Genomic DNA, 19,713 nt, shown 5'->3' on the forward strand with positions numbered 1-19,713 from the left:
ATTTATAAAATTATGAATTTATGGTGCACACGGTTGAACAGCATAATTTGCTTAGATCCATGGTAATAAGCCACTTATAGTACGCTTTAATTTGCAGTAAAATTATTGTTCTTTGGCTTGCCATGCATCCACATGCTGAAAATCCAAGCTCCTTCTTCGCCTATATATTCAGAATTATTTTTCTGTGTATTCATCCACACCTGCCTTCACATGCATGCAGTCATCACTGGCATCAGATCAATGGCTGTTCCTTCCTTCCCTTCCTCCTTTCTCTTCATATTCTTCTTATTATGTACTCTCCTTTCTTCTACTGTAGTTTCAGTAGAGGAGGAGGAACCGGGGAGCTTCATCGTTTTCATGTCCAAATCTAAGAAACCCCAGGCTTTCTCCACCCATCATCACTGGTATTCATCCATCATTCGTTCACTTTCCCCTCTCTCTAGCCACTCATCATCTGAGCTCGTGTACACCTATGACCGTGTTGCCCATGGTTTTTCTGCACGACTCACGCCCTCCCAAGCGTCTGAACTTCGAAACGTTCCAGGCGTGATCTCTGTCCTTCCGGATCACATCCACCAGCTCCAGACCACTAGGGCCCCTCAATTCTCAGGCTTAACTGACTCATCTGGTCTCTGGCCAAACTCTGATTACGGAGCTGATATTATAATAGGTGTTGTGGACACTGGAATCTGGCCAGAAAGGCGTAGCTTCTCCGGCCAGGGTCTATCTCCCAGGCCTAGCAGTTGGCTGACCAAGTGCCAGGTGGGTCCAGATTTTCCGGCGACTTCGTGTAATAATAAAATCATCGGTGCCCGTGTTTTTTACCAAGGCAACGTAGCTGCTACTGGAAAGGCATTAAATCAATCATCGTTATCACCCAGAGATATGGACGGGCATGGCACACATGTTGCCTCTATTGCAGCCGGATCTATTGTTCAAAACGCTAACCTTTTCGGATACGCACAGGGTGAAGCCAGAGGCACGGCGGTAAAAGCCAAAATAGCGGTTTACAAAGTTTGCCTTGGCCCAGGCTGTACCGATTCGGACATTCTTGCTGCAATAGATCAAGCTGTTAAGGACGGTGTGGACGTGCTTTCCCTTTCGATTGGTGGTGTGGCTAGGCCGTACCATGAGGACCCCATTGCAATTGGAGCTTTTGGTGCTGTGGAGCATGGTGTGATCGTCTCCTGCGCCGCTAGAAATGATGGTCCCAATCGATATACAGCTACTAACCTCGCGCCATGGATGTTGACGGTGGGTGCTTCCACTATTGATAGGGAATTCCCGGCTGTTGTGACACTAGGGAATCGCCGGAGCTTCACTGGCACTTCCTTGTACTCCGGCGTACCGCCAAGCTCAAACCCAGTTCCAGTTGTCTACGGTGGTCAGGCCAACAGCCTTTACTGTCTTTCCGGACAACTTGATGCTTCAAAAGTCATTAGCAAGATCGTGTTTTGTGAGCCAGGTGGTAATAATTCCGTTGTTAGTAAAGGACTTGCTGTATTGGGGGCTGGTGGCTATGGAATGATCATTCCTAACCCACTTCCCTATGGCTTCCAGCTTCAGGCCAACGCTGATTTGGTTCCCACCTCACTCGTTACCGTAGCGGACGGAGACATAATCCGGGAATATGTAAGGTCGACTCCATTGGCAACTGCTAAAATTGAATTCAAAAGAACAGTAATCGGAAATTCTCCGTCTGCACCGCGGGTGGCAGCTTTCTCAAGCCGGGGACCCAATTCCTTGACTCCTGAAATTCTCAAACCAGATGTGATTGCACCCGGAGTTAACATTCTAGCCGCCTGGACTGACGCTAAAGGCCCCTCCGCCGGTGATTATAGAAGAACGGAATTCAATATTATATCCGGCACCTCCATGGCATGTCCTCATGTCAGTGGATTGGCCGCCATGCTTCAAAAGCTCTATCCACTATGGAACCCAGGTGCCATCAAGTCTGCACTCATGACAACAGCCGTCACTCAGGATAATTCCGGGAATAGTCTCATAGATCTTTCCACTGGACAACCATCCGTGCCCTATTTCCATGGATCTGGACACGTTAATCCAACCAGGGCAGTAGATCCGGGTCTGGTCTATGATACCGGAATTGATGATTATGTGGATTTCTTATGTACAATTGGGTATACTAGCCAGCAAATTGCGTTGTTCGTGCGGGATGGTCCTCAGGTGGATTGCAGCAGGCGAAATTTGGGTAATCCCGGCTCTCTAAATTACCCTTCATTTTCTGTTCTTTTCAAAAATAATCTCCGGACCGTAAAGTACAAGAGAACCGTTAAAAATGTGGGAAGGGTAAAAAATGTTGTTTATACAGCACAATGGAATATTTCTCCCCCAAACCTTGTGACTGTGAATGTGTCGCCAAATAGGCTGCAGTTTACTGAGAGAAACGATATATTATCTTATGAGGTGACTTTTACAAGCGTTACACCATTTGCTCTGGAGGTATACGGGTCATTAGTCTGGAGTGATGGGACACACTCCGTTAGTAGTCCAATAGTTGTGTTGTGGCAAAGGGCGGCTTTGAAGTCTGAACTCTGAACTCTAAATGCATGTATGCATGAATGGCCTAGTTTGTTCCTATGTAGCCCATGCAATAAAATAAATTACTCTCTATATATTATGGTATGCAGATATATCCACAAATATATGTGCTTAGTTCATTCCTATGTAATGTAGCCCAAGCAATGAAATAAATCCACACATAATCTATTATTGTGGATAAATGTTTTTATGATATTATTATAGTTATATTAGTGCAATATATTTTCATTAATATCCGTAAGTATGATCTTATGAGTTTGATGAAATGAGATTGTATTGAAAGTATAATAGTTTATTAATGAGTCGTCATATTCTAGTAAATATAAGAAATTTATGTGATTAGAGTTGTCAAAATAAATTAATTAGTTTAGTTTTGATTACGACAATATGCCAAATTAAGCAAAATCCAATGGGTCGATTTGGCAAACACAACATGTCTATATTTTCAAAGCCTAACTTGCCTAATGCCACGCTAAACTAGACAACATATCCAGTTTTAATAGTTTAGACTTAAGAACTTAAGGCCATAAAATTACAAAAACTAATGTCATATGTACAAAAATTTATACATATATTGTGAATGCCTATAATCTTAGAGCTACAATATGTACATGTGGATGTGTTAGGTACAATTAATTATGAATCATTAATTTGGCGATGAGAATGACGCAAATTTTGCATGGTGCATACGGATGCAAAAATGATGTCGTTTTGGTTAAAAAAAAACGCACGTCCCACTTAAAAAAGAAATCAGGTTCGATTCCCGGCAATATCATTTTTATATATTCATAAATTCATAACTATATATCCACAGTGAATGAATGAAGTAAAAATTCACAATTAATGAACTAAATATCCACAATGATTGAACTAAATATCCACAATGAATGAACTAAATATTCATAAATTCATATCTGTATATCCAGAAATTCATAACTATATATCTAGAAATTCATAACTATATATCCACAGTGAATGAGTGAAGTAAATATCTACAATGAATGAACTAAATATCCACAATGATTGAACTAAATATTCACAATGAATGAATTAAATATCCATAAATTCACAACTATATATCCATAAATTCATAACTATATATCCACAATAATGTTATTGCCGAGAATCAAACCTGAATTTTTTTTTAAGTGGAACGCGCATTTTTAATCAAAACGACGTCGTTTTGCATCGTATGCACCATGCATGGTGCATTCGGTTGCACAGCATAACTATTGTGAGAATGATAGGCTATCGTATGAGGTAACTTTTACAAACGCGAAATCAAAAGGTCTTAATGAATCATATACAGATTGTTCGTCTGGGAAGATGGGGTGCATGGTGTAGCAAAAATAAGATGTGAGCTCGGGTGTGAAATGTCGTCCTCAGGGGATTGGGGGATATGGCATGCAATATGCAATCACAATAAACTAGCCACTAGCATAAGAAAATCAACAAGAAGCTAAGCAAACTACAAGTTTAGGAAATGATAAGACTAACACATATACACAAAGATAAACACAAAATAAAGAAATATGACTCAAGCTAGGGAGCATTATCATCTAGATGCTCTAACAACCTAAGGGATTAGGGAGAACAAGTAACCAAGGAAACAAGCGGGAATGCACGTAGGTATCCTAGTCTACGAACCATTCTCGTGATTAATAAACAAGGATTAGAACAAGGAATTGCCCACTTTCGTGGTGAATCAATTCCAAGTCCATCAAGCACACAAAGCATCTAAAGCCACCAATTTCCCCTATTTTCGTAGGAAGAAATCGGGTCTATGCAAGGGGTGGCTTGAATTCATCACCCAACTCTCGTTGAGGCAAGGAATTCTCCAAAAACAAGCTAATGAATGTGTACATCAAACATTAACAAGATATAAATACAAAATCTTCACAAACACATGAACCCTAGGTTGGAGTTCTTCCCCCTTTTTGCAATAATCACAAATCAAGCATCAAGATAGATAATACAACCCTAACTCAAGTCCATAAACTAACTACTCATGATTAAATATCATAAAGAACACAAAAGCACAAGCATTAAACATAAATCTTGCAAAAGAAAGAGATAAAAGAAAGAAAACTTCTCTAAAGAAATTGGATGGTGGAATCTTGAAATGTTTGGAATCTAAGCTTCAAATCCAAGATTACAAGCTTCAAAAGTGTTAAGAAACATAAATCTAAGCATAATCTAACCTAAAAATATGAAGGAGAATGAAAGAGAGTGTCTAGGGTTCTAACAAGAGTCAAAACCGTGGAAATAGAGCTCAATTCGAGCTCAAAAAGGGGCAGAGCAGGTAGGGACGCCCTCAAGGATGGGGGTACGCCAGGGGGTACGCCACCTGCTTCATTCTTGAGCTGATGGATGGGCGTACGCAAGGGCGTCCCATTTTTGGTGCATTTCCAGTGAACACTGGAATGGTCGTACTGGCATGCGTACAGGCGTACGGCAGGGCGTACGCCACCTGGTTCCTTTTTCAGATCTCGGATGGGATGAGGGATGGGCGTACGCGAGGCAGTACGAGGCTCCTGGAAACAGAATTCTGTGCACTTGTCTTGACTTCTAGGCTATTTTCCTCCTCTAAAACCATTTTATTGGCACTTATGGTCTTCAACAAAGTCGTACCCCTTTAAGATGGCTTTCCAATGGTGCAAGAATCACCCCATTTGGACATTCCTAGGCCGAGATATGGTCAAAACACCGAACAGTGTCCGAAATGAGCGAAAATTACAATGTCTTGATCTTTTGCTCCTCTTTTGTTTTGGTTTGCCCAAATGACTAAGACCATTGAATACACCACTCTTAGGTTTCCTTGGAAGTGTTTTGCCCATCAACTTAGCTTCTCCTTGGCTACCATGGACTCTAAATGTATCCATAATGCTCCACTTGACTCCAATATCCACCAAAATGCATGATATTACTCATCTTTGATTCCAATGCTTTCCAAACGAAACTCCTTGCAAAATAACACAATTTAGTCTCAATCTCATGAAATTTAGAATGATCTATATGCAAAATGGCTTAGAGAAATGGGGGAAAATATAGACAAATAAACATTTATCAGTGCACATTGTTAGTAGCCCAATAGTTGTTATTTGGGTAAAATGGGTTCACAATTATATTTGCACTTTAAATATATGCAAAAATGGGCTTATTTTAGTTTTATGTATCCCATGTATAATAATGAAATAAATTTAAAATAGAGGAAATTTCAATTTTGGTTATATGACTATAGGGGTCTTGTTAATTTTAGTCCTTGATTTTTAAAAGTGTCAATTTAGTACCTTAATTATGTAATTTTTGTCAATTTTGGTCACACCGGCTAAATTGCCGGCCAAATTTCGCTGGAAAATTTTAATAATTAAAATAATGAGGATATTTTGGTCGTTTTACGCATCTTTTCTTCTTCTCCGGCGAGTCCATCCCTTTCTCTCCCGCTTCCGGCGTTCTTTCTCCCTGTAAACCCTATCTTTAATATCATCAAGCCTCATTTCCCCATCATCTTAGTTCATGGCATTCGCCGGAAACGGGAGAGGAAGAGATGTAATCGTTTGGGAAGAATAAAAGAGACGTGAAACGACCAAAATATCCTCATTATTTTAATTATTAAATTTTTTCGGTGAAATTTGACCGGCAATTTGACTGGAGTGACCAAAATTGACAAAATTGCATAGTTAATGTACTAAATTGACATTTTTGAAAGTTAAAGACTAAAATTAATAAGACCCCTATAGTCATATGACCAAAATTAAAATTTCCTACTTACAAATATTTCGTCGTTCATGTGGCCGGAATGATCCTTTGGTGGATTGTAATTTGAGTAATCTAGCCTCTTTAAATTACCCTTCATTTGAGTAACCTCCCAATCTTCTGCAAGCAAGGATCGCTGTAATTTTTTTTTATAAGAGTGGCTGATTATAGATTAGATTTCTACACACATACATACATGCATGCATCTCTCAATTTTATAGATATTTGTAGGTATTAGCCATTAGTGTTGGAAATTTTAGCAATAAATGATATTTTAAATATTTTTACAAATATTTGTGTTGTACATAAAAAAATTGATATATTGTATGTTAAATTAAAATAAATAATGGATAAATGAAAATTAATTCGATCTCAATGTAAATTACCCTATTTTTTCAAGAAAAAAAAAAGAACTTTATTAATCAAGCAAAATAAATGTTGATGGCACTTTCCATAAAACAAACTTAGGCCTAGGGAAGAGGTCTAAACTAGACAAAATGAATAAATAAATAAAGGAATGAACCCAAACCCAAAAAAGATGCCCATATATGCTTAAAGAATTGAAACAAATAAAATATAATAGTTATTGCGTGGACCACGGTCAAAAAATGACGTCTTTTTGTGTGTGTTTTTTTTTTTTTTTTGTGCGACCCGCTGCAACATTAATTTTTATAACTCATAATATACATTATTCTAAAACATAATGTACATTATGCTAACACATAATATATATTATTCTAAAACATAATGTACATCATATTTCCTCATAAGTTTCATTATTCTAACACATAATATACAATGACACCAAGATTGGACTCCTATATGAGAGATTGTGGGTTCGGGACTTAGGGGAGGTGGCAATGACTTTTTGTGCTTCATTTGATTGAGAAAGTAGATTATGAACAAATACTCTTGTGATAGAGCCTGAAAAAAAAAAAAAAAAAAAAAAACATGCACACCTCAAATCAAAATAACCAAATGATAATAATAAATGAATGAATGAAAACCTATTTGAGCACCTTAATAATGTTTTTATTATTATTATTATTATTATTATTATTATTATTATTATTATTATTATTATTATTATTATTATTATTATTATTATTATTATTATTAGCACGTTTCGCGTCAGTTTTAGCAACAATAGGCGCAAATTGTTCAATTTGTATGGTCATAGGAGCTCATTTTTACACTAGAAGCTTTTTTTTTTTTTTTTTTTTCACTATAAATGTGATTCACCTAAATTTCTCATTGTGGTCCCATTTCTCTACAATCGTCAATACACTGCCTTGACATTGTATGTGTATTTATTTTCTTCCCACCATTATTCTGTAAAATCACCGTCAACTGCAGATGGTCCTATTTTTAGCATTTATATTGGATATATGGTCCGCCCTATCCAATTAACTTGCTAAAATAGGCAATATATATCCAATTCACTTATTCACATGCTAAAAATATAGGACCATCTGGCCACGTATCTGGCCAGCTGGCTTTGCACCTACTACAATAAATCAATAATTAATGTATGTTCAGAATTCAGATCTTCGGCTTGCCATGCGATCCACATGCCAAAATTCCGAAAATCGTAGTTCCCGCCTTAGCTAGCTAGCTTCTTCAATTCGCCTCTATATATTATAGGAATATAAGAATTAAATAGGCTATTAAATCGCACATAATAATGTAATTAGACCACTGAACTTAAAAAAAATTATAATTGAATCCCTAAATTAACTTATTTTAAACAATTTATCCCATTTACAAGTTTTCCCCCTGTCTAACAGGTCATCCAATTTGAAATATATTTTAAAAATAATTTTTAAAAAATTTAATTAAAATAAACTAAAATTATTTTTTCAGACTACTTTTAGGGTGGTAGGAAAAATAGTCGAAAAATCAAAGATTTTCCGCAGTGATGTGGGTGTCCGTGTGTACGTATGGGCTTTCTCATGCTGGCTGATAAGTGCATTTATGTCCATATTTTTACCCCTTGTATAGACATATTTTGAGTGACAAACACTTTGATTTTATGCAAAGAAGTGCCTTAATTCCTTTGTTTCTATCTTTTGATGCATAAATTGTAGAGTGCAGGCAATTGTGTATTTTTGAGGTATTTTGGATGAATTTGGAGTCAATGAGAGCCAAATATGAAGCTATGGAGATGGATGCAACACTTCCAAAGGAGTCTAGGGTGGTTCTTTCAATGGTCTTGGTCATGTGGGCAAACCAAAGCAAAAGAGAAGCAAGCACCATGCAATTGCAATTCCCGACCTGCACGTCGACGTCATGGTTCTTGGACCATATCTCAAGCTAAAAACATCCAAATTACATGATTCTTGTCCCATTGCAAAGAAGACTCAAAGGGCTACAACTCATATTCAAACATCAAGGCCTAAAAAGGAAGCCACAGTGGTCAAAATCATCCTTGAAGTTGAAGTTCCGAACTTACAGATTTCACCCGAAACTGACCACTGTTTGGTAATTTGATCATATCTCGGCCTAGGATTGTCCAAATTAAGTGATTCTTACGCCATTTGAAAGAAGACTCGAAGATCTACAACTTTCATGAAGACATCGAAGCCTAATTCTGAAGACAAAAGGGTCAAAATTAGCCTGCAAGTAGAAGTTCTGTTGCAGATCAGCACTCGACGCGTCGAGAATTACTCTCGACGCGTCGAATCTTGGCAGAATGTCGCGATTTACATTCTGTAATTTCTCGACGCGTCGAGCAGCCCATCTCTGTTTCTTTTGACTGTGTTATAACTCATTTTTTGGAGAATAGAGTCATGTTAGAACCCTAAATAGCAAGAACTCGTTTTCTTTTCATTTCCTTAGCTTAGATTAGTCTAGTATTTCATCTCTAACTCTTCTACAAAGCTTGTAATCATGGATTGGAGTGAGATTCAACCACAAAATCTTCATCTTCAATAGAGAAGCTTCTTACTCTTCTTCTCAAGCTTTTGTGCAATGTTTATGATATTTTCTTGTGCTTTGTTGTTATTTATGCTTATGAAGTGTGAGTAGTTCGTTTTTGGGCTTGGATTAGGGTGATATTGCCAACCTAGATGCTAAATAGGTGATTATTGCATAAGGGGGAAGAACCCTAACCTAGGGTTCATTTGTTTGAGTTGGTTTTATGTTTAATCTTGCTAATATTTGGTACGTAACTCTTATTAGTTTGCTTTTGGATAGTTTTTCTCCACAATGAAAGTTGGGGGAAGAATTTAAGCCTCTCCTTTCTCTAAACCCATTTTCTTTCTATGAAAATAGGGAAGAATTGTGGGCCTAAATGCTTATGTGCTTTAAGAGCTAGGAATTGATACACCATGAAAGTGGGGCAATCCTTGCTCTAATCCTTGTTCTTTAGCTTATGAAAATGGCTTTAAGCTAGGATTTTTATGTGCTTTGCCCTTATGTTCCCTTGGTTGATGTTCTCCCCTAATCCCTAAGTTGTTAAAGCATCTAGAAGGCAACATCCCCTAATTTGAGCCCATCTTTTATCATTGTGATTACTTGTGTTTAAATTGCATTGTCTTAACCAGATTTTTAGCCTTTAATTGTTGACATTACCCAACCATGAATTTGAATTTGCTTGGATTCTTGTGGGTTCCAATACTTTGGTGCCTAGAACTTTAGTTGTCACTCAAGTACGTGCCATAGTCCCAATCCCTTGCGGAACGACAATTTACACCCGTATACTCACCACCTCTTTCCCGTACATCACTGGCGCAATGTCCGTGCCCATACACGGATCGACGCCCGTGTGACGTCATCAAAGAGAGACATCATAACGATCGCTTGTCTTGACTCTTGAACGCGATCCTTCTTCCAGGTTATCCAATACTACTCTCGATCATCTCAAAAAGGGTTTGTTAGTGCTGGAAATCATCAAAGAATCTCCCTTTTTCTTCACTTCCCTTGTGGTCGAAGATAAAAACACCTAAAGATGAGAAATAACACTAGTAAGCCTTATGCAATGAAATAAATGGGGCAAATTAATTAAGCACAAACTTGGTCAAAGAATGGGGGTAAAATGTGTAACAAATACACTTATCAGTTTCATCAATTGTAATACTTTTATGTATGAATTATGAATCATTGTATTAATTGATTCAACTACGTACCAGGCCAATTCAAATTTTGTTCACATGCTGAAAATAGGACCATCTGCAGTTGATGGTGATTTTACAGAATAATGGTGTTAAGTAGATAAATGCACATTAACACATACAATGACAAGGGAGTGTATTGACGATATGATTGTAGAGAAATTAATTGGACCACAATATAATAATGAGAAATTTAGGTGAATCACATTTATAGGCCGGCCGGAATCGTGTTTTTCATGCATCATGAGTACGTGGGAATTGTGTTTCAATTCATGCACGACTAATGTGTGCACGCAAAAACCAGGCCAGGCCACCGGAAAACTCCCTTTGTTCTTATCTGCATCTTCATCAACTAGCTTTCTGTGTAGTATTCACTACTCCCTTCATTCTTATCTGCATAATATTCATCAGCTTTCTGAGTAGCATTCATTCATACTCACCTTCAAAGTTACTGCCATGCATCATCATCAATTATTGCTGCTCCCTCTCTCGCTTCCTCCTTCCTATTCATGCCAATTCAACTTTCAAAATTTAACTAGCGGTGGTCCTCCTGGAAGGATTATGGCTGGTTAAAATTTGATAGTTGAATGATCATATATGGTGATTAATTCGGACCAATGGATTGTAACAATTTAAAAGTTGAAGAATTTAATTAACGCTAAACGTAGCAAAATCACTATACTCTAAAGACATATCATTCCAGATGGTATTAACTTTATTGTGGAAACAATCAAAATATATATATTAGCTTTAATAACATTGTAATTGTAATGATGGGAGTGTTGTTAGACATAATTAGGTGCTTGTCATGACACTAAAATTTATAACTAGTAACAAAAACATAAAATTATTTCTACACCAAGCATCCCCCCTCCACCCACACACTTTATTTCCTTATCTGAATGTTGCCCTCTAAAAGTGATGCCAAACAATCCCTTCTCAACTTTACTTCCTTATACATGTTTAGTACATAGTTAGCCCAGTACATATTTAAATGGCAGAATATTGAACTTGACTTTTTAAGCCAACGCCCAACAAATGTGTCTCCATTCTTGGCTTCTTGAAGGTGTATATACTACTTCAAGATTTTATTACAAAATATGGCTAAAGAAAATGTTAAACGTAACACTTTACAATTGCCACTCACAAAAGAACTATGTGACAAAATACTAGACACTAGTTTTTTTTACTCCATTACCATTCTAATTATTAGCTTCTTAGCATGAAAATGTTTAGAAACTGAGGTGATTCATCATGGTCCCGTAATAGCAATAGCAATTGAATAAGCCAGGCCAGCTGGCTTTGCACCTACTACAATAATTAGCGAATTCGCCATTATATATATCCACAGTCACTGGCTCATCATCATCATCAAATCATCAATATACATGCATGCATAATATAATATAATGGCTGCACTTCTCGCTCCAACCTCCTTTCTCTTCATACTCTTCTTATGTCTCCTTTCAGTCTGCAGGGTTTCGGTTTCTTCATTGGAGGAACCCAAGAGCTTCATCGTTTTCATGTCGAAATTTGAGAAGCCTCAGCTTTTCTCTACCCATCATGACTGGTATTCATCCATTATCCATACACTCTCTCCTCTCTCTAACCACTCAAGATCATCCGAGCTCTTGTACACCTATGAACATGTTGCCCATGGTTTTTCTGCAAGCCTGACTCCTTCCCAAGCGTCTGAACTAGAAAACGTTCCGGGTGTGATCTCTGTCCTTCGGGATGACCTCCTCGAGCTCCAAACCACTAGGACTCCTCAATTCTTAGGCTTAAGTAGTTCTGCCGCATCTAGTCTCTGGCCTAGCTCTGATTACGGAGCTGAAATTATAGTCGGTGTTCTGGACAGTGGAATCTGGCCCCAAAGGTCTAGCTTCTCCGACCAGGGTCTATCCCCCGTTCCTAACGACTGGAGGAACAAGTGCGAGGTTGGTCCACAGTTTCCGGCGACTTCGTGTAATCGGAAAATCATTGGTGCTCGTGCTTATTACAGAGGTTACGAAGCTGTTACTGGAAGGCCAATAGTTGATGAACCTAAATCAGCGATAGATATGACCGGGCATGGCACACATGTTGCCTCTACTGCAGCTGGATCTGCTGTTGCGAACGCTAACCTTTTCGGATACGCTCAGGGTGAAGCCAGAGGCATAGCCACAAAAGCAAGAATTGCAGTTTACAAAGTTTGCTGGCTGGGAACGTGTACCTATGCTGATATTCTTTCTGGGATGGATCAAGCTGTTGCAGACGGTGTGCATGTGCTTTCGCTTTCCATTGGTCTTAAAAATAAAGAAGGCTTCGCTAAGCCGTACAATGAGGATCCCATTGCAATTGGAGCTTTTGGTGCGGTGCAGAAAGGTGTGATCGTCTCCTGCGGTGCTGGAAATAGTGGCCCCGATCCATATACTGCCATCAATATTGCGCCATGGATTTTGACGGTGGGTGCTTCCACTATTGATAGGGAATTCCCGGCTGTGGTGACACTAGGGAATGGCAGGACCTTCACTGGCACCTCCTTATACTTTGGCATACAACCAAGCCCAAACCAAGTTTCAATGGTGTACGGTCGTCGCGCCAACAGCCGTTACTGTCTTCCCGGACAACTTGACGCTTCAAAAGTCAGGGGCAAGATCGTGTACTGTAAGCAACTAGCCAATATTACCATTGTTGATCAAGGATTTGCTGTAAAACAGTCTGGTGGCGTGGGAATGATCATTTCTAACGTGCGTCATCAAGGCTACGAGCTTGTCGCCAATGCTGATATGATTCCCACGGCAGTGGTTACCGCAGCCGACGGAGATATAATCTATGATTATGTAAAGAACACTAAATCGGCAACTGCCAGGATTGTATTTAGGGGAACAGTAACCGGAAATTCTCCGTCTGCACCGCGTGTGGCTGCTTTCTCAAGCCGGGGACCCAATTTCTTGACTCCTGAAATTCTCAAACCAGATGTGATTGCGCCAGGAGTTAACATTCTAGCGGCCTGGACTGGTGCAATAGCGCCCTCCGAAAGCACCAAGGATAATAGAAGAACGGAGTTCAATATTATGTCCGGCACCTCCATGGCATGTCCTCACGTCAGTGGATTGGCCGCCATGCTTAGAAAGCTCTATCCAAGTTGGAGCCCCGCTGCCATCAAGTCTGCGCTCATGACAACTACTTACACTCTGGATAATTCCGGGAGGAGTACTCTCATAGATCTTTATACTGGTTACCCATCCACCCCCCATGCTCATGGATCTGGACACGTTGATCCAACCAACGCAGCAGATCCGGGTCTGGTCTATGATACCGGAGTTAATGATTATGTGGATTTTCTATGTACCATTGGGTATGATAGCCAGAAAATTGCCCTGTTCTTGCGGAATTCTCCTCTGGTGGATTGCAGAAATCGGAATTTGGGTAATCCAGGCGCGCTAAATTACCCTTCCTTTGCAGTTGTTTTCAAAAACAATCTCCAAACCATAACATACAAAAGAACTGTTAAAAACGTAGGGAAGGTGAAGAATGTTGCTTATCAGGTAACAGTGCGTACGCCCTCAAATGTTCGTGTGAATGTGTCACCGAGTAGGCTGGTGTTTAGTGACAGAATCGATAAACTATCTTATGAGGTAACTTTTCAAAGCGTTCCGCAATTTGCTGATCCTTCATTCGGTTCTTTAAGCTGGAGTGATGGGACACATCTTGTTACTAGTCCAATAGCTGTAATTTGGGAAGCACGTTCGGTCTCTGATCTCTAAACGTATGCACGGATGAGCCTATCTAGTTTTTTTCTATGTAGTCCATGCAATAAAATAAATTATCTATTATAGTGGATATATCCTATCCATAAATAAATGTATGCAAAAATGGGCCTAGTTCACTATTATGTAGCCCATGTTATGAAATAAAATCACCCATAATCTATTTAGTCGTTATATCATGCACCGCGGTGCATAATCGATTATGCATCGCGCATCAAAATGGTGTCGTTTCTGCAGTTATAATATAGTGACACTACAGTGTGTCTAAATTGACAGTGTCTCACGTATTATTTTTATATTATCAAATTAAACTGCAGATATATTAAAATGATACTGTAGTTGTGGTAAAATGAAACTACAGTATATATAAAATGAAACTGAATAACATTTCACATATTTGAGTGTATATTGTACAATGAAGCTGTAATTATATTGAAATGATTATGTAGTTGTGTTTTAATGAAACTATAGTGTATATAAAATAAAATTAATTAACATTTTCACATATTTGAGTGTATAAATTAAGCTGTATATCGAAATAAAACTATAGTAGTGTTGAACTGAAACTGCAGTATATACAAAATGAAATTGATGAAGAACAGAGTTGTTTTTTGCGAAGATTCTGTTTCTTTTCATTAAATTAAACGACGTCGTTTTGATGCGCGGTACATGCATAATCGATTATGCACCGCGGTGGACGATATAATTTGCCTAATCTATTATGGTGGGCAAATGTTTTCATGATATTGTTTTAATAACTATTGCAATATATTGTCATTAATATATGTAATTATATATTTTATGAGTTTACCACCAAAAAAATCCACACATAACTTGTTGTGCTACTCTCGATCATCTCAAAAAGGGTTCCTTATTAGTGCTGGAAATCATCCAAGAATCTCCTCTCTTTTTTTTCACTTCCCTTGTGGTCGAACCGTCGAAGATAAAAATTAAACACCTAAAGATGAGAAATAACACTAGTAAGCCTTATGTGCAATGAAATAAATGGGCCAAATTAAGCACAAACTTGGTTAAAGAATGGGGGTAAAATATGGAACAAATTAAATACACTTATCAGTATCAATAATTGTAATACTTTTATGTATGAATTATGAATCATTAATACATTCAACTACGTACCAGGCAAGTTCAATTTTTGTTCCCATGCTGAAAATAGGACCATCTGCAGTTGATGGTGAATTTACAGAATAATGGTGGGAAGAAGATAAATACACATACAATGACAAGGGAGTGTATTGACGATATGATTGTTGAGAAATTAAATTAATTGGACCACAATATAATAATGAGAAATTTGGGTGAATCACATTTAATTTATAGGAAATAGAAATCGTGTTTCATGCAAAACTTCCTTCATTCTTATTTGCATCTTCATGAGCTAGCTTTCTGTGCATGTAGCATTCACTCATACCCACTCCGTCCCTTCATTCTTATCTGCATATATATTCATCAGCTTTCTGAGGGAGAAGCACTCATTCATACTCACCTTCATAGTCGTTACTACCATGCATGAATCCTCATCATCAATTGCTTCTCCCTCTCTCGCTTCCTCCTTCCTATTTATGTCAATTCAACTTTCAAAATTTAACTAGTAGTGGTCCTCCTGGAAGGACCATGTGCGATTAAAATTTAATAGTACTATACAGTTGAAGGGATGATTAACTCAGATCAATATAATAGATGGTAACAATTTAAAAATCCAAAAATTTAGAACTAAACGGGGCACTCATCCTAGTTTTGGACATTACATTTGTGGACCACGGTCCCCGCAATAGCAATTGAATAAGCCATGTATCAGGCCAGCTGGCTTTGCAGCTACTACAATAATTATTTTATGTTCCCGCCTTAGCTTCTTCAATTCAATTCGCCTCTATATATATCCACACCCACTGCCATGCAGAAAGGCATCCTCATCATCAAATCAACAATATAATATATATAATGGGAGTTCTCGCTCCAAGTTCCTTTCTCTTCATATTCATCTTATGTCTCCTTTCAGTCTGCAGGGTTTCGGTTTCTTCATTGGAGGAACCCAAGAGCTTCATCGTTTTCATGATGAAATCTGAGAAGCCTCAGCTTTTCTCTACCCATCATGACTGGTATTCATCCATCATCCATACCCTTTCTCCTCTCTCTAACCACTCAAGATCATCTGAGCTCTTGTACACCTATGAACATGTTGCGCATGGTTTTTCTGCACGCCTCACTCCCTCCCAAGCGTCTGAACTAGCAAACGTTCCGGGAGTGATCTCTGTCCTTCCGGATCGCCTCGTCGAGCTCCAGACCACTAGGTCTCCTCAATTCTTAGGCTTAATTTCTGGGTCATCTAATCTGGGGCCTAGCTCTGATTACGGAGCTGATATTATAATCGGTGTTCTGGACAGTGGAATCTGGCCAGAAAGGTCTAGCTTCTCCGACAGGGGTCTAAATCCCATTCCTAACAGCTGGAGGAACAAGTGCGAGGTTGGTCCAAATTTTCCGGCGACTTCGTGTAATCGGAAAATCATTGGTGCTCGTGCTTATTACAGAGGCTACGAAGCTGAAATTGGAAAGCCAATAGTTGGTGAACCTAAATCAGCGAGAGATGTGAACGGGCATGGCACACATGTTGCCTCTATTGCAGCTGGATCTGCTGTTGCGAACGCTAACGTAAACGGACACGCACGGGGTGAAGCCAGAGGCATAGCCACAAACGCCAGAATAGCAGTTTACAAAGTTTGCTGGCTGGGAACGTGTTCCAATGCCGATATTCTTTCCGGGATGGATCAAGCTGTTGCAGACGGTGTGCACGTGCTTTCGCTTTCCCTTACTTCTAAGAGTAAGACGGGCTTCGCTCTGCCGTACGATGAGGATCTCATTGCGATTGGAGCTTTTGGTGCGGTGCAGAAAGGTGTGATCGTCTCCTGCGCTGCTGGAAATTATGGCCCCGATCCATATACTGCCGTCAACCTTGCGCCATGGATTCTGACCGTCGGTGCTTCCACTATTGATAGGGAATTCCCGGCGGTGGTGACACTAGGGAATAGCCGGAGCTTCACTGGCACCTCCTTGTACTCCGGCGTACAACCAAGCCGAATCCAAGTTCCAGTGGTCTACGGTGGTAGCGCCAACAGCTTTTACTGTTTTCCCGGACAACTTGACGCTTCAAAAGTCAGGGGCAGGATCGTGTTTTGTGAGCAAGGAGACGATACTTCCATTGTTGATAAAGGAGTTGCTGTAAGTCAGGCTGGTGGCGTAGGAATGATCGTTCCTAACCTACCTAACGAAGGCTACCAGCTTGAGCCCAACGCTGATAGGATTCCCACCGCCGTCGTTACCGTAGCGGACGGAGAAATAATCCGGCAATATGTAAGGACGGCTTCATTTCCAACTGCTAGAATTGAATTCAAGGGAACAGTAATCGGAAATTCTCCGTCTGCACCGCGTGTGGCTGCTTTCTCATGCCGGGGGCCCAATTTCTTGACGCCTGAAATTCTCAAACCAGATGTGATTGCACCAGGAGTTAACATTCTAGCTGCCTGGACTGGCAGCTTAACGGAGTTCAATATGATCTCCGGCACCTCCATGGCATGTCCTCACGTCAGTGGATTGGCCGCCATGCTTAAAAAGATCTATCCAAGTTGGAGCCCCGCTGCCATCAAGTCGGCGCTCATGACAACTGCTTACACTGTGGATAATTCCGGGAGGGGTACTCTCATAGATCTTTACACTAGACAGCCAACCACCCCCCATGCTTATGGATCTGGACACGTTGATCCAACCCACGCAGTAGATCCGGGTCTGGTCTATGATGCCGGAGTCAATGATTATGTGGATTTTTTATGTACCATTGGGTATGATAGTCGGAAAATTGCCTTGTTCCTGCGGAATTCTCCTCTAGTGGATTGCAGAAATCGGAATTTGGGTAATCCAGGCTCTCTAAATTACCCTTCCTTTTCAGTTCTTTTCAAAAACAATCTCCAAACCGTGATATACAAGAGAACTGTTAAAAACGTTGCCAAGGTGAGGAATGTTGCTTATCAGGTAACAGTGCAAACGCCCTCAAATGTTCGTGTGACTGTGTCACCGAATAGGCTGGTGTTTACTGACCGAATCGATACACTATCTTATGAGGTAACTTTTCAAAGCCTTAGACAATCTGCTGATTCATTCGGGTCATTAAGGTGGAGTGATGGGACGCATCTTGTTACTAGCCCAATAGCTGTGAGTTGGGAAGGACGTTCGGTCTCTGAACTCTAACTATATGCACGGATGTCTGCCTTGTTTATTCCTATGTAGTCCATGCAATAAAATAAATCCATTATAGTGGATATATCCTAATCCTATCCATAAGTAAATGTATGCAAAAATGGGCCTAGTTCACTATTATGTAGCCCATGTTATGAAATAAAACCACCCATAATCTATTATGGGGGACCTATGTTTTTATTTTATGATATTGTTATAAATCCACGCAAGAGACAGACACATGTTTTAGTGTTTTACAATATAAATAAAATTAAAATTTAAAATTACATCGTTCATGACTAGGGCGGTAAATGAGCCGAGTCCCAAGTCGCTCGCGAGCTACTCACGAGTCGTTAGGTCAAAGTTCGACTCGAGCTCGGTCAAAATTGAGCTCGAGCACTTTGTTTGATAATCGAGTTCAAGCCAAGCCTAAATATTTTAAGTTCGTGGCTCGTCGAGCCGCTCGCGAGCCGTATAATATATAATATTTATAATATATAATATAACATAATATATTATAATATATAAAAATAACAATTAAAAAGTTCAAGATCAAGTTCGAACTCGAGTTCGAGCTTGAGCTCGAACAATCGAGCTAGAACTTGAGCATCAGTTCTTGAGCTCGAGCTCGAACCGAGCTTCCATTAACGAGCTCGAGCTCGAGCCTACCCAGGCTCGAGCTCGGCTCGGCTCGTTTACACCCTTATTCAGGATCATAATCCACAGTGCACTGTGGGTCCTAGTCCACGGTATAACAACTACTTCACATGTAACAATTTAAAATTAAAGTCGAAGAATTTTAAACTAGACGTGGCAAAATCACTATACTCTGAAGACCTCATTTCATCTAGATGGTATTAACCACTAGACTAAGCAAGCAAAAAGACTTCTGCTGTTAAATACGCATACAATGGCAAGAGATCAAGTGTATTGACGAAGAAATTCAAAATGTTAATTGTTAACGTAAGGATCAAATATCCGCTCTATAGATGTAAATCGCGAGTTGTGAAATCAATTCGCCAGTCAGATCATATATAGTCTTTATGTGCACACAAAGGGTCTAATGATAAGTGCTTATTTGTCTATATTTTCCCCCTCTTTCTCTAAGCCATTTTGCATATAGATCATTCCAAATTTCATGAGATTGGGACTAAATTGTGTTATTTTGCAAGGAGATTGGTTTGGAAAGCATTGGAAACAAAGATGAGTATTTTCAGGTATTTTGGTGGACATTGGAGTCAAATGGAGCGTTTTGGATGGATTAGGAGTCCATGGGAGCCAAT

General features: G+C 39.3%; 3 protein-coding genes across 3 annotated transcripts; all 3 read left to right on the plus strand.

The window, feature by feature from the left end:
• The first annotated feature begins 240 nt into the window (after positions 1–240).
• Positions 241–2,642, plus strand: LOC109187450 (subtilisin-like protease SBT1.4). The gene has a single exon (XM_019337637.1). The coding sequence runs from the start codon at positions 241–243 to the stop codon at positions 2,557–2,559; it is 2,319 nt and encodes a 772-aa protein (XP_019193182.1). The 3' UTR covers positions 2,560–2,642.
• Positions 2,643–11,643: 9,001 nt separating this feature from the next.
• LOC109187451 (subtilisin-like protease SBT1.4) lies at positions 11,644–14,179 on the plus strand. The gene has a single exon (XM_019337638.1). It carries the CDS (start codon positions 11,840–11,842, stop codon positions 14,177–14,179), a length of 2,340 nt encoding a protein of 779 aa, XP_019193183.1. The 5' UTR covers positions 11,644–11,839.
• A 1,842-nt stretch (positions 14,180–16,021) lies between these two features.
• LOC109187724 (subtilisin-like protease SBT1.4) lies at positions 16,022–18,636 on the plus strand. The gene has a single exon (XM_019338019.1). The coding sequence runs from the start codon at positions 16,145–16,147 to the stop codon at positions 18,440–18,442; it is 2,298 nt and encodes a 765-aa protein (XP_019193564.1). The 5' UTR covers positions 16,022–16,144; the 3' UTR covers positions 18,443–18,636.
• Positions 18,637–19,713: the final 1,077 nt, after the last annotated feature.

The sequence above is a fragment of the Ipomoea nil genome, unplaced genomic scaffold (assembly GCF_001879475.1).
Source record: "Ipomoea nil cultivar Tokyo-kokei standard unplaced genomic scaffold, Asagao_1.1 scaffold1421, whole genome shotgun sequence".
Classification (NCBI taxonomy): domain Eukaryota; kingdom Viridiplantae; phylum Streptophyta; class Magnoliopsida; order Solanales; family Convolvulaceae; genus Ipomoea; species Ipomoea nil.